This window comes from Ursus maritimus, unplaced genomic scaffold (assembly GCF_017311325.1).
Source record: "Ursus maritimus isolate PB19 unplaced genomic scaffold, ASM1731132v1 scaffold_22, whole genome shotgun sequence".
Lineage (NCBI taxonomy): Eukaryota > Metazoa > Chordata > Mammalia > Carnivora > Ursidae > Ursus > Ursus maritimus.
This window is the reverse complement of record NW_024424675.1, coordinates 20,827,999-20,839,726: the sequence shown is the minus strand read 5'-3', so window position 1 is coordinate 20,839,726 and position 11,728 is coordinate 20,827,999. Positions and strand designations below refer to the sequence as shown.

The 11,728-nt window shown below is 44.6% G+C and overlaps 1 protein-coding gene across 1 annotated transcript in view; it reads left to right on the top strand.

The window, feature by feature from the left end:
- Positions 1-11,728, top strand: part of PSMF1 (proteasome inhibitor subunit 1) — a 42,819-nt gene that overhangs the window by 3,498 nt on the left and 27,593 nt on the right. Inside the window, exons 2-3 of the mRNA XM_040638102.1 lie at positions 3,681-3,833; positions 5,544-5,626. Of these exons, the coding sequence (XP_040494036.1) occupies positions 3,681-3,833; positions 5,544-5,626 (236 nt within the window). The remainder of the gene's footprint in view (positions 1-3,680; positions 3,834-5,543; positions 5,627-11,728) is intronic.

The following is an 11,728-nucleotide window of genomic DNA, read 5'->3' as shown; positions in this document are numbered from 1 at the left end:
AGGGGTTTAGAGAAGGCTATAGACAAAAGTTCGAGAATTTGGTTTTCTGTTGTAGGAATCTAAAGGTTATGAGAAAAGAGAGGAAATGCCCAAAATGATCTGTTTGTGTTTCTTTGAGTGCGTTTTAGCCCAGAGACCCAGGGGTGAACTCATGGCCACTGAAGAATGCTTCCATCCCTAGGATGTTGCCTAAGTGGACAGCCATCTTTACTTTCTTGGGGCCAGTCTAGTGGATCTGGCTGGGAAAACTCTCCAGCCATAGACCGAGCAACCAGGAGCTCCGAATGCCAAACGCAGCTCTGCATCTGACTTACTGTGACCTTAGGCAATTCTCAGCCCCTCTCAGTCCTTAAATTTTTCATCTGAGGGTATTAAACTACACAGCCGTGTGCTTTGGCTACTTTCCAGTTGCAGCTTTCTGGAGAGCCTGATATTTGAGGTCAGGACCTAGAACACAGTTGAAATGCCAAATTTGGCCTGATATCACCAGGGCCAGTCCCTCGGTCCCACCTGTTTTCCCCATATCAGGGCAGCCCTTGGGCCGGGACCTTCAGTTCCCCTGCAGCCGGTGTGTGGAAGATTGAGCAGACTAGATTATCTATATTCCAAGGAAAGATTCGGGTGGGTTAAATGCTGCATGTGGAAGACATACATATAAATTCACAGGCCTCTGACAGAACAAAGACAAGGCACATTATCAAAATCGTAGCTTCCAAAGTAAACCTTAAATCCACTAAACCTGTTACAGGAAATAGACCCAGTTGGAGGTGAGGGATTGTTTCTTTCTCGCTTGAGAGACTGGTTTCTTTCGTTTCACTTTTGTTTTTCCTTACTCTGGTTTCTTTGCTTCAGGCTTGTGAGTTTCTTTGTCATCCAGCCAGCTTTTAAACCATGCCAGTTGCAACATCTCGAATTGTATTTGGGACCACTTCCCCCATTGGATTCCTGAGCACCAAGGGTAACTAAAGAGGAGAGGCCCATGATTCTCTGTTTTTTTTTTTTTTTTTTTAAGATTTTATTTATTTATTCGACAGAGATAGAGACAGCCAGCGAGAGAGGGAACACAAGCAGGGGGAGTGGGAGAGGAAGAAGCAGGCTCATAGCAGAGGAGCCTGATGTGGGGCTGGCGATCCCATAACACCAGGATCACGCCCTGAGCCGAAGGCAGACGCTTAACCGCTGTGCCACCCAGGCGCCCCGATGATTCTCTGCTTTTGGCCTCCCATTGTTCTTGGTGTGTGTAAGGGCTGCGGGGATGGACCTTTGTCTTCTGCTGTTCTTCATCTTTGGTCCAATTCCTCCCACCGTATTCTCCTGAGTACAAAGCTTCCCAATCCACTTGCTCTGTGTTTAGCCGTATAAATAGGTATCTGTGAAAAAAATACATGGATTATTTTTGTGTGTTTTAAAATTTTTTTACATAAATGATACCAGGCTGTAAATTTCATTTTTTCTTAACTTCTAAAAAAACTAAGTTTTTTATATATATGTATGTGTGGGTATATATATATGTGTGTATATGTGTGTATACACATATGTATAAAAAATTTCTCCAAAGTAGGCTCCATGCCCGGCGTGGAGCCCAACACGGTGCTTGAACTCATGACCCTGAGGTCAAGAGATCAAGACCTGAGCTGAAATAGGAGTCAGGCTCCCAATAGACTGAGCCATCCAGGCACCCCTGAAGTTACATTCTTCAAGTTATCATTTTAAGTTACGTTTTTTACCTTTATCGGTGATGCTACAGTTTGATCTAGTTTGTTCCTTCTAACTCCTATATAGTATTCCACTATGAGCGTATTTTTTCATTTCACCTCCACTTTGGTGTTCATGACAAGGCTATGGTGAAGATTCCTTGTCATGTCCGCTGTGCCTTTGTGCACCGGGTTTCCTCCAAGAATGGAGGTTTGGGGTCAGAGGGTGTCTGCTTACCTGAGCACGCCACATGCTGCCGGACTGCTTTCCAGAGGATTTGCAGCAGTGTTAAGTGGCCAACCACAGTGTCTGAGGGTCCCCATTGTCCCCACACCCACGTGAACGAAGACTAGAGAAATGGATAAAACCGGTGTGGCATGGAACCTCATCATTTCAACCTGCAGTTGTCTGAGTGGTGGTCAAGTTGAACAGCCCTCTGTATACTGTTATCTGCTCTTTCTTTTGCTTGTTCCTATTTTTTGCCAGTTTTTCAAATAGGTTCCCAATTTTTATTGTTCATTTTCGGGGCATTCCCTTAATGTGCTAGTTATTCGTTCTTTTTCATCTGTAGCCACACAAACATCTCATCCTAGCCTGTGGCTGCCTGTTAGTGTTGCCATGTCTGTTGTTGAACAGAAGCTTTCAATTTGGAAAGTCTCAAAGACAGTGCTTTTTTTGTTTTTGGATCTTAAGAAATCTTTCCCCATCTAGGAATCACTTGATTACTTTTTCCTATGGAAATGCTTGAAAACGATTTCTCAAACTTCAGTGTGTAAAAGGAAAGTCCTAGGATGGTTTAAAGGAAAAAGAAGAACTCACAACTCATTTTTACAATGCATTTTTACACCTCACAATGCATTTCTACACCCACCAGGTGGGCAAAAATTTTAAAATTAGACGGTGGCAGTGTTGCCGACCACATGGAACTACAAGGACTCTCATAGGGTGTTGGTGGAAGTGTAAATCAGTACCTCTTGGGAAGACAGTTTGACTTTATCTTATAGATTCAAAGTTCTTTTCCCACACATACCCTATAGAAATTCATCCACCTGTGTACTAGCAGACGAATACACAGATGTTCATAGCAGCAAGCCTGTACACAGCCCGCATAGGCATTCACAAGCGAGTGTGTACCTGGCAGCATGCGCGTACATGGCCACACCTTAGTTGTGAACTGTGCTGCAGTGGAGCGCTGTATAGTAGACTGTATGTGGTCAAATGTGTTGACACAGCGAAATCTCACAATATCGAATGAAGAAGGAAGCGATAAAGGTGATGCCATTTATATAAATTCAAACACATGTGAAGCCATATATTTTTAGGGTTGTATGTATAGTAATACAGCTATAAAGAAAAGTAAAGACCTTTTAAAAAATACAGAGTAGCGATGACCTGTGAGGGGAATAAGATTCATTAGGAGTACCCTACTTAAGGCTTTGGCAGTGGCGGTGTTCTGTTTCTTAAGCAGGTGACACACAGGTGTCCACTGATGTTTTATCTTGTACCTGTGCTCCATTTGGTGTGTGTATGAAAATTGTTCATCATTTTTGTGAAACCACTACAGTAGTCGGGAGGGGAATACACTAGAATCTTTACTTTTTGTCAACACTTCGGTGATCCTCCTGCAGATGGTCCAGGTTCTGAACTTAGAAAAACACTGTATGAGAATTTCACGGTATCGCTTCAGGCGATTGGCCTTATTTTTGGCAGGGGGGTGGAGAGGACATTCTTATCAAACCAAGGCTGCAGATTCTGGTCAGGTTCCAATACTGTGTCACGAAGGCAGTCAGCTACAAGGGAGGGAGCACTGGAGCAGGAGTCCAGAGACCAGGTCCCAGACCTCTAACTTGGATGTTTTATTTCTCTTGACCTCTGTATCCTCATCTGTGAAATGAGGAAGTGGGATTAGGTTACCTGCAAGGTCCTTCGTAGCTCTGTGTTGAGCTCTGAAGATCTTCCTCCTCTCAACCCTCATGTCTTCTCAGCCAGGCCCCGATGATAAGAAATCAGAACTGCTGCCGGCCGAATGGAATAGCAATAAAGACCTGTATGTCCTCCGGTATGAGTCTAAGGATGGGTCCAGAAAGCTCCTTGTGAAGGCTGTCACCGTGGAGAACAGCGTGATCATCAATGTGCTGGTGAGTCTCAGGGACATGTTGGCATCTGCTGGTGGGAGCGGACATGGGGGTCGCCTTTGTGCAGCCCACTCAACAGTTCGGAGCGGGAGCCTTAAATGTTTGTGAGGACTTTACCCAGTGACCCTACTTTTGGAACCAAGACAGGAATCCTCCATATAGAAAAGCTTTGTGCTCAAAGATGTTCGTTCACATTCTGGTATTACCAAGGGAGGGACTTCATCACAGGGGAATGATTACGTAAATTAGGGTAAATCCTTTCGGTGACAACAGGGACGGAAAAGAGCTTACTGGAGGCCCAGGGGGCTACTTTTAGTTCTTCAGATAAGCCTCGCTCCCTGCTATCGTGGCGCCCTTACATTTCTCATTTCCAGGGATGGAAAACTCTTCCCCACCACCGTGGGCTGCCTCACATACACCCTTCTCCCTTCAGCCCCTGCTCATTCCTTCTCATTTTTCACTTCCTCAAAAAGTATAATCCTGACTACCTACTCTCACCTGCCAGAAAAATCTAAATTATGCCTCTCTACTTCATTTTATTTTCCTTGCTGGTCCTTACCACAGTTTGTAATTATGTACTTAGTTGTCCTGTGGTTTGTCTGTCTTCCGCCACTGGACTGTAAACACCCCAAGGGCAGTGACTCTTTTGTTAAGTTTGTCCTGGTTGTCCCTGTGTGTTCATATAAAGGCAGCATGCAGTCTGTATTGCACTGTGCCTGGCTTTTTTCTCTCAATATATTTGGGGGTCTTTACATGGGAATGCATATAGATATACCTTATTCATTTTAACTACTATTTAGTATTCTGTAATACCAGAATTTATTTATCCCTTTTTGGTTTTTTCCCCCTTATTTAAATTCAGTTTAGTTAAACATACTGTATTGTTAGTTTCAGGGGTGGAATTCAGTGATTTATCAGTTGTGTATAATATTCAGTGCTCGTTACATCAAGTGCCTCCTTAATGCCCATCACTCAGTTACCCCATCCCCCTACCTCCCCTCCAGCAACCCTCAGTTTGTTCCCTATAGTTAAGAGTTCTTACGGTTTGCCTCCCACTCTGTTTTTATCTTATTTTTCCTTCCCTTCCCCTGTGTTCGTCTTATCCGTTTCTGTTTCGACCAACATTTAGATCTTGTATCAGACAGAGTTCTTAGTTATAAATAACAAAATTCCCTCAAGTTAAACAGATTTGGTTTATTACAAGAACTGGGATAGCCATTGAATTGTTGGAAGGGCTAGAGAAATAGGTTCAAGGCTGGGCTTTCAAGACAGTGCCTCAAAACCACACCATGGAAATCACTGCTGTTGCCACCGCCCAGGTATGAGGTGCTGGCTTAGGCTACAGGCCCTCGAGCCCCTTCTTGTGAGCCACCGATGCCTCTGCCGCTCCCCTTGTTAGCAAGATGTCTGCGCCTTGCTGGGTCTGCTTTTCCATGTTGCCCACCTCCAAGTCAAAGATGTACATCCATGTGGCACCTCAGTTACATGCCTGTGGCCAGGCTACAAAAGAGCCTGGGAAGTAGGTTTACTGGGCTCTGTCTCAGAAAGGCAATATTTCTAAATCAGAGCAGTCCCCAAGCACCGGAAGGGTATTTCGCGTATTACAGACATTCCTGGTGTGTTTCTTTGTGCATGCGTATTTCTTTAACTTGACTATTTAATTGTTATTCTCCCAAATGTCCCCAGTCTTGTTTTCTGTTTTCATTTTTCTAGGAAAGTGGGTCACAGCAGGTATCAGATTTGACGCTGAATTTGCATGATTATATCGATTCAGAACACCTGGCTGACTTCCACAGGTACTTCTAAGTGACGGCTTCTCCCTGGGAAAAAGAAGAGAGAGACAGTGGAATGGGGTGGAGAAGTCCAGAGAGTCAGGAAAAGTTAATAGAATGATCTTTGTCTCCTGGGCATAGTCACTCCCAGTACTGTGTCATGAAGGCAGTCAGCTATAGGGGAGAGAGCACTGGAGCAGGAGTCCAAAGACCCAGGTCCCAGACCTCTAACTTGGACATTTTATTTCTCTTGACCTCCATGTCCTCATCCGTGAAATGAAGAAGTGGGAGTAGATTATCTGCAAGGTTTAAATTCTCTTTTCTGTTTTTAATTTATTTTAAGAGAAGATTCACAGGGGAAATGCCACGTGAAGTAAAATGGTAGAAGCGAGAGTCCACAAGTGCTGCAGTGGCTCCAGGGGAGATGTGGAGTCAGGCCAGTGGGGTCAGTCACAGTAGGCTCCTGGAGAAAAGGTGTGCCTACTCTGGTCTCCACCTCCAACATTTTTTAAAAAATGAACTTAATTTTTTAGAGCAGCTTTAGGTGAACAGCAGAATCGAACAGCTAGTGCAGAGAGTTCCTGTGAACACCTCCCCCTGCAGCCACCCCCACACAGCCTCCACTATCAGCATTCTGTGCACTTGTTACAACAGAAGAACCTGCATCAGTACACATTCTCACCCAGATGCCGTAGTTGACATTCAGGTTTACCATTGGCAGTGTGGGACTATGTTTACCTTTTTTTTTCCCCTAAGATTTTATTTATTTATTTGAGATAGAGTGAGCGAGCAAGAGTGCACAAGCCAGGGGTGGCGGGGGGAGGGGGCAGAGGGAGAGGAAGAAGCAGGCTCCCCGTTGAGCAGGAAGTCCAACATAACGTGGGGCTTAATCCCAGGACCCTGGGATCGTGACCTGAGCTGAAGACAGACCCTTAACCAACTGAGCCACCCAGGCGCCCCGAGTATGTTTGTATTTATAAGAACCTGCCATACCGTCTTCCATAGTGGCGCTACCGTTTCACGTTCCCACCAGCAGAGCCTGGGAGTTCCTGTTGCTCCACATCCTTGTCAGCATCTGGTGCTGTTAGCTTTTCAGATTTGGCCATTCTGATAAGCGTGTAGTTTTAATTTACAGTTCCCAAATGACATACGGCTTGGGGCGTCTTTTCGTAGGCTTATTTGCCATCTGCATATCTTTGGTGAGGTGATTGTTCAGGTCTCTGGCCCATCTTTTAATTGGTTTGTTTGTTCTCTTACTGTTGAGTTTTAAGAGTTCTTTGTATATTTTGGGTAACGATCTTTTATCATATATGTGTTTTGCAAAGATTTTCTCCCAGTCTGGCTTATTTTCTCATTCTCTTGACTTTTTATTTTGAAATTTGTGAACCCACAGAAGAGATGGTTTGCAGAAATGACGGTGAACACCCATGGATCTGTCACCTAGATTTACCAGTTTTTAACGTTTTGCCAACTTTGCCTAGTGTTTCTGTGTGCTTTTGTGTTCTTGAACTACCTGAGAATTATCTCCAGACTCTGTTGAACTTTTACCCCTAAATAATTCAGCAGTATCTCCTCGTTCCTATGAGGGCGGCCTCCGATGTGACCTTGACACAGTTCTCACACTTGGGAGACGTAGCGAGGGTACAGAAGCATCCCTTAATACACAGCCCATGTTGGTGTTGCTGCAGTCATCCTGGGGTCTTTTGGTTTTTTGGTTTGAGGGTTCTTTCTTACCCAGCCAAAGATCCCACAGTGCATTTATTTTTGTGGCTCTTTAACTCCCTTTAATCCAGAACAGTTTCCTAGATGTTTGTGTTCCCTGGCCTTGGTAGTTTTGAAGACTCCAGGTCAGTTATCATGTAGAATGTTCAGATTGTTCCCTAGTGATCAGGTTGATTAGGTTCTTTGCTCATCATCTGATTCAGACTGAACATTTTTGACAAGAGCATTGCATCGGTGAGGCTGTGTTCTCAGTGTCTCACGTCAGGAGCAGACGTCTGTCTCGTTGACTGTGTGCAGTTTGATCACTCGGTGGTGTCTGCCAGCTTTCTCTCTCGTAAGGGCGTCTGTTTTCCTTTGTGTTTAATAAGTGATCTGTGGGATTATACCAACAGACCATGAGTACCCTGCTTCCGAGCAGTCTTCATCCAGAGGTCTTGGCATCGATTGATGATTCTTGCCTGAGTCTGTTACTACAGTGATAACTGTAAGACAGTAATTTTCTATCTTAATCATTCTTTCTACATTTATCAGCACTTTTTACAAAAAAAAAAAAAAAAAAAAAGTTTTCTATTCTTCCTGTTCCCTTTATTTTTTAAAATACCAGTGTAGACTGAAGGATTCTTTCGTTTTCTAAGTTATGGTCCGTTTCTGTCATTCTTTGGATGCTTGAGTTGTTCCAGAGTTGACCAGTGGGAACCCTTTTAGGCTGCCTCCTTTGTCCTTTTGACATGTCGCCATCATTTGTAGAGTGTTTCATACTTTCTGACACAGTAAGATGTTCCACCTTCACCTTGTAAGTTTCTTGCCCCTGCCTTGAAGTCAGCTGGTTTTCTGAGGAGCCATGATTTCTGTTAGTGGGGAATCATATTTAAAAACCAAAATCTGAGCCTTGAATGTGCTCGTTAATAGTAAGGATGCCATTGTTTTCAGGCCCTTTCAGTGAGGGAATAGAGCTTGGAATCTTTTTCCTTAAAGTCTTTTCTTAAATTTTAAACTGATGCTTTCATTTTTAATCTAACAGCATGGGATTCTTACTCTTTTATTCTGTACTTCAGCTCTCTTCTGTGGTGAGAACTCCGACTTCCAGTGGCATCAACATGTGTACTCATTTGTTTGATCCTAAAATACACACATAGTTGCTGACCTGCTACATCAGGATCAGCGAAGAACAGATCAACCAAATAAAGTTTCAGATACAGTTTCTTTCCAGTTCTTTTTATTCAGCTGTGTCCCACTGAGGACGTATATAGCCCGAGTATTTACGTTCAGAGGGTACTTAGTTGAATGCTTCTTTTTCCATAAGTGTAATGAAATTGTTACATGGTTAGGCCCAAATATTTCCACTTTATCCCATCGTAGGGGCTTTTTTGCCATCCTCATTGACCTCCTTGGTTTTAGAGGAAGCCTGGCATCAGTGTAAATTCACAGTCATCAGAACTGCCTAGAAACCCTGTTGCATTTTATTATATCTAATCAGGAATAACCATTTTGAACCCATTCCACTCCTCTCAGGCTTGCATACCATCTGCCTCCATGATTGAGGCCACCCCTTTGTCTCTGCCCCCGTTCCGTGAAGCCTTTATGTGAAGAGATCCCTACTTCTGCTCCAGCTCATCACCCTTCAGTTGATTTCCCACGTAGTAGTCAGACCAGCTTTTTTAAAACATAGTCATGGTTGAAACCCTGGCTTGAAATCCTTCAGTGATACAACCTCACATACATTAGGATGGCTACTACCAAAAAAATAAATAAATAAATAACAGAAAATAACAAGTGTTGTCCAGGATGCAGACAGATTGGAATCCTTGTGCACGGTTGGTGGAAATATAAAAAGGTGCAGCCACTATGGAAAACAGTGTTGTGGTTCCTCACAAAATTAAATTACCATATGATCCAAGAATTTATACCCAGTAGCATTGAAAGCAGGGTCCAGAGTAGATATTTGTACATTCACATTTATAGAAGCATTATTCACAATAGCCAGAAGGTGGAAGCCATGTAGGTATCCATGAATCCCTAGAACAGATGAATGGATAAACAAAATGTAGCATATACGTTCAGTGGTATACATACAATGTGGTCTCTACCTCCATCAATTCAGCTTTAAGAAGGAAGGAAAAGCTGGACTTATGCTTCCACATGGAATAACCTTGAGGACATTAAGCTAAGCAAAATTAACCACTCAAGCAAACACTTTATGATTCCACTTAGATACCTATAGTAGTCAGATTCATAGAGATAGAAAGGGAAATAATGGGTGCCGGGGGGCTGGGGACATGGAGAATGGGGAGTTATTGTTTACTGGGTACAGAGTTTCAGTTTTGCAAGATGAAGAGTTCAGAAGATGGGTGGTGGTGGTGATTGTGCAATAATCTGCATGCTTAACAGCACTGAGCTATACGCTTACACGTGGTTACACTGGTAAATTTTAAATGTATTTTCCCACAATTAAAAAAATTTTTTACACTGAAAAATACTCAGACCCCTCCAGTGAATGTTGGTTGCTCTTAGGATAGAGAACAAAATCCCTGATGAGGCTTAAAGCCTAACCCCTGCCACCCTGTCCCCCTTGGTTGCTGTGCCTTGGCCCCGTGCCAGGGGCACTCTCCCCAGCCTCCTCACACAGCCAGCTCCGGTTCTTCCTTCAGTTCCCATTGAAACATCAGTTCTGCAGAGAAGCCTCTCCTGCCCCCGCCCCCACATTTGAGGTTTTGTAACACCATCTTAAACATTTAACAAGTGGGTATTTCATGATTAGAGCTGGTCTCCCCCACCCTGGCCTGTGAGCTCCTTGAGGGCAGGGCCTGGGTCTGTTCTGCACATAGTGGGCCATGGAATGGAGGGAAGTGAGGCCAGCCCGGAGCAGCAGCCAGAGCTGCCATTCTGGGTGCTGCCCACTCGCTGACCCCCGCACCCCTGAAGTGGGTGAGGAGAGGACGTGGAGCCTTTCTCTTGACGTCTTCATTCTGGAATTGTATTGCGGGAGAAGGCGATGAAACCTGTGGAGGAGCCCAGGTCCTGGGGGGCTCTACGTGCTCAGGACAGCATTTAGTCCCCTTAGCAGTACTGAGGGAAACGGTTTCAGTGTCACCATTTATTTATTTTTAAAATACATTTGTTGGGGTTTTGTGCTGGGGGAGTGTTTTGTTTTGTTTTTTGATGACTGTGAAATGCGGAACCAACAGTACTACCTCAGAGTGCTCTGAGAACAAAACGAGATGTCGGCCCAGCATCTCAGGGCCGGGTGCCGCAGCTCTTAGTAAACATACAAAGGGGAAAATCTCTCATCACCGGGAATCGTCTCCATGGAAACTGAGGCTCTGAGAGCTGGGGTATGGATCTGCCTCCTGATCATCAGGCCCGCCCTCCCTGCTCTGTCGTACTGCCAGCGACACTGAACTGCCTGTCTCCAGTCACCTTGCCCCATCTAGCCCTGCTTGTCAGGTCATCATGGCGTGTCTTGTCCACGCTAGGTGGGAGTGTGTGCCCCTTGGTGAGCAAACTCTGATTTGCTAAGGAGTATAAATCCGTTCCTTTCTGCCGTGCCCCTTCTGTTTCTGGCCTTGAAGGATGACAGACTACAGGCTGACTTTTGCTGCTACCAAAATAGCAGTGCTACTGAGGCTTAGAAATTGTGCAAGAAGTTCAGACCTGAGTTCTGCAGATAAACACGCATCCTACATAGGGAGATCGGAGGCCTCCCAGCTGTTTCACACACAGCTCATCTGGCTGAAAGGAAAGAAGATTTAGATTTACCCCTTCCACCCAACTTGGTCAGGGAAGCAGCAAGGCTCCATCTCACAACCCTGTGATCATGACCTGATCCGAAATCAAGAGTCGGATGCTTAACTGACTAAGACACCCAGCTGCCCCCATAAGCGTCCCTCTTAATGCCCTTTTATAGCCACACCCACTATCCCTCCCCATCCCTAGCCTCCCTGGGAACCACTTACTCTCCATCTCTAGAATTTTCTTACTTCACAAATGTTAAGGGACTCCTGGGTGGCTCAGTCGGTTAAGCATCTGCCTTCAGCTCAGGTCATGATCCCAGGGCCCTGGGATCGAGTCCTGCATTGGGCTCGCTCCTGCTTCTCCCTCTGCCTGCCACTCCCCCTGCTTGTACTCTGTCTCGCGCACACACACTCTCTCTCTGTCTCTGACAAACAAATAAAATCTTCTTTAAAAAAATCTCTGCCTTAAAAAAAAAAAGTAAATGGAATCACACAGTATGTAAGCTTAAGCTTATGGGATTGGCTTTTCTCACTCAGCATAATGCCCTTGTCACCACCTGAGTTGCTGCCTGCGTCAATAGTTTGTTCCTTTGTAAAGTTAAATAATAGTTCCTGGTATGGGTGCACCACTCCTTGAAGGATATCTAGTTGTTTCCAGTTGTTTGCTATTACA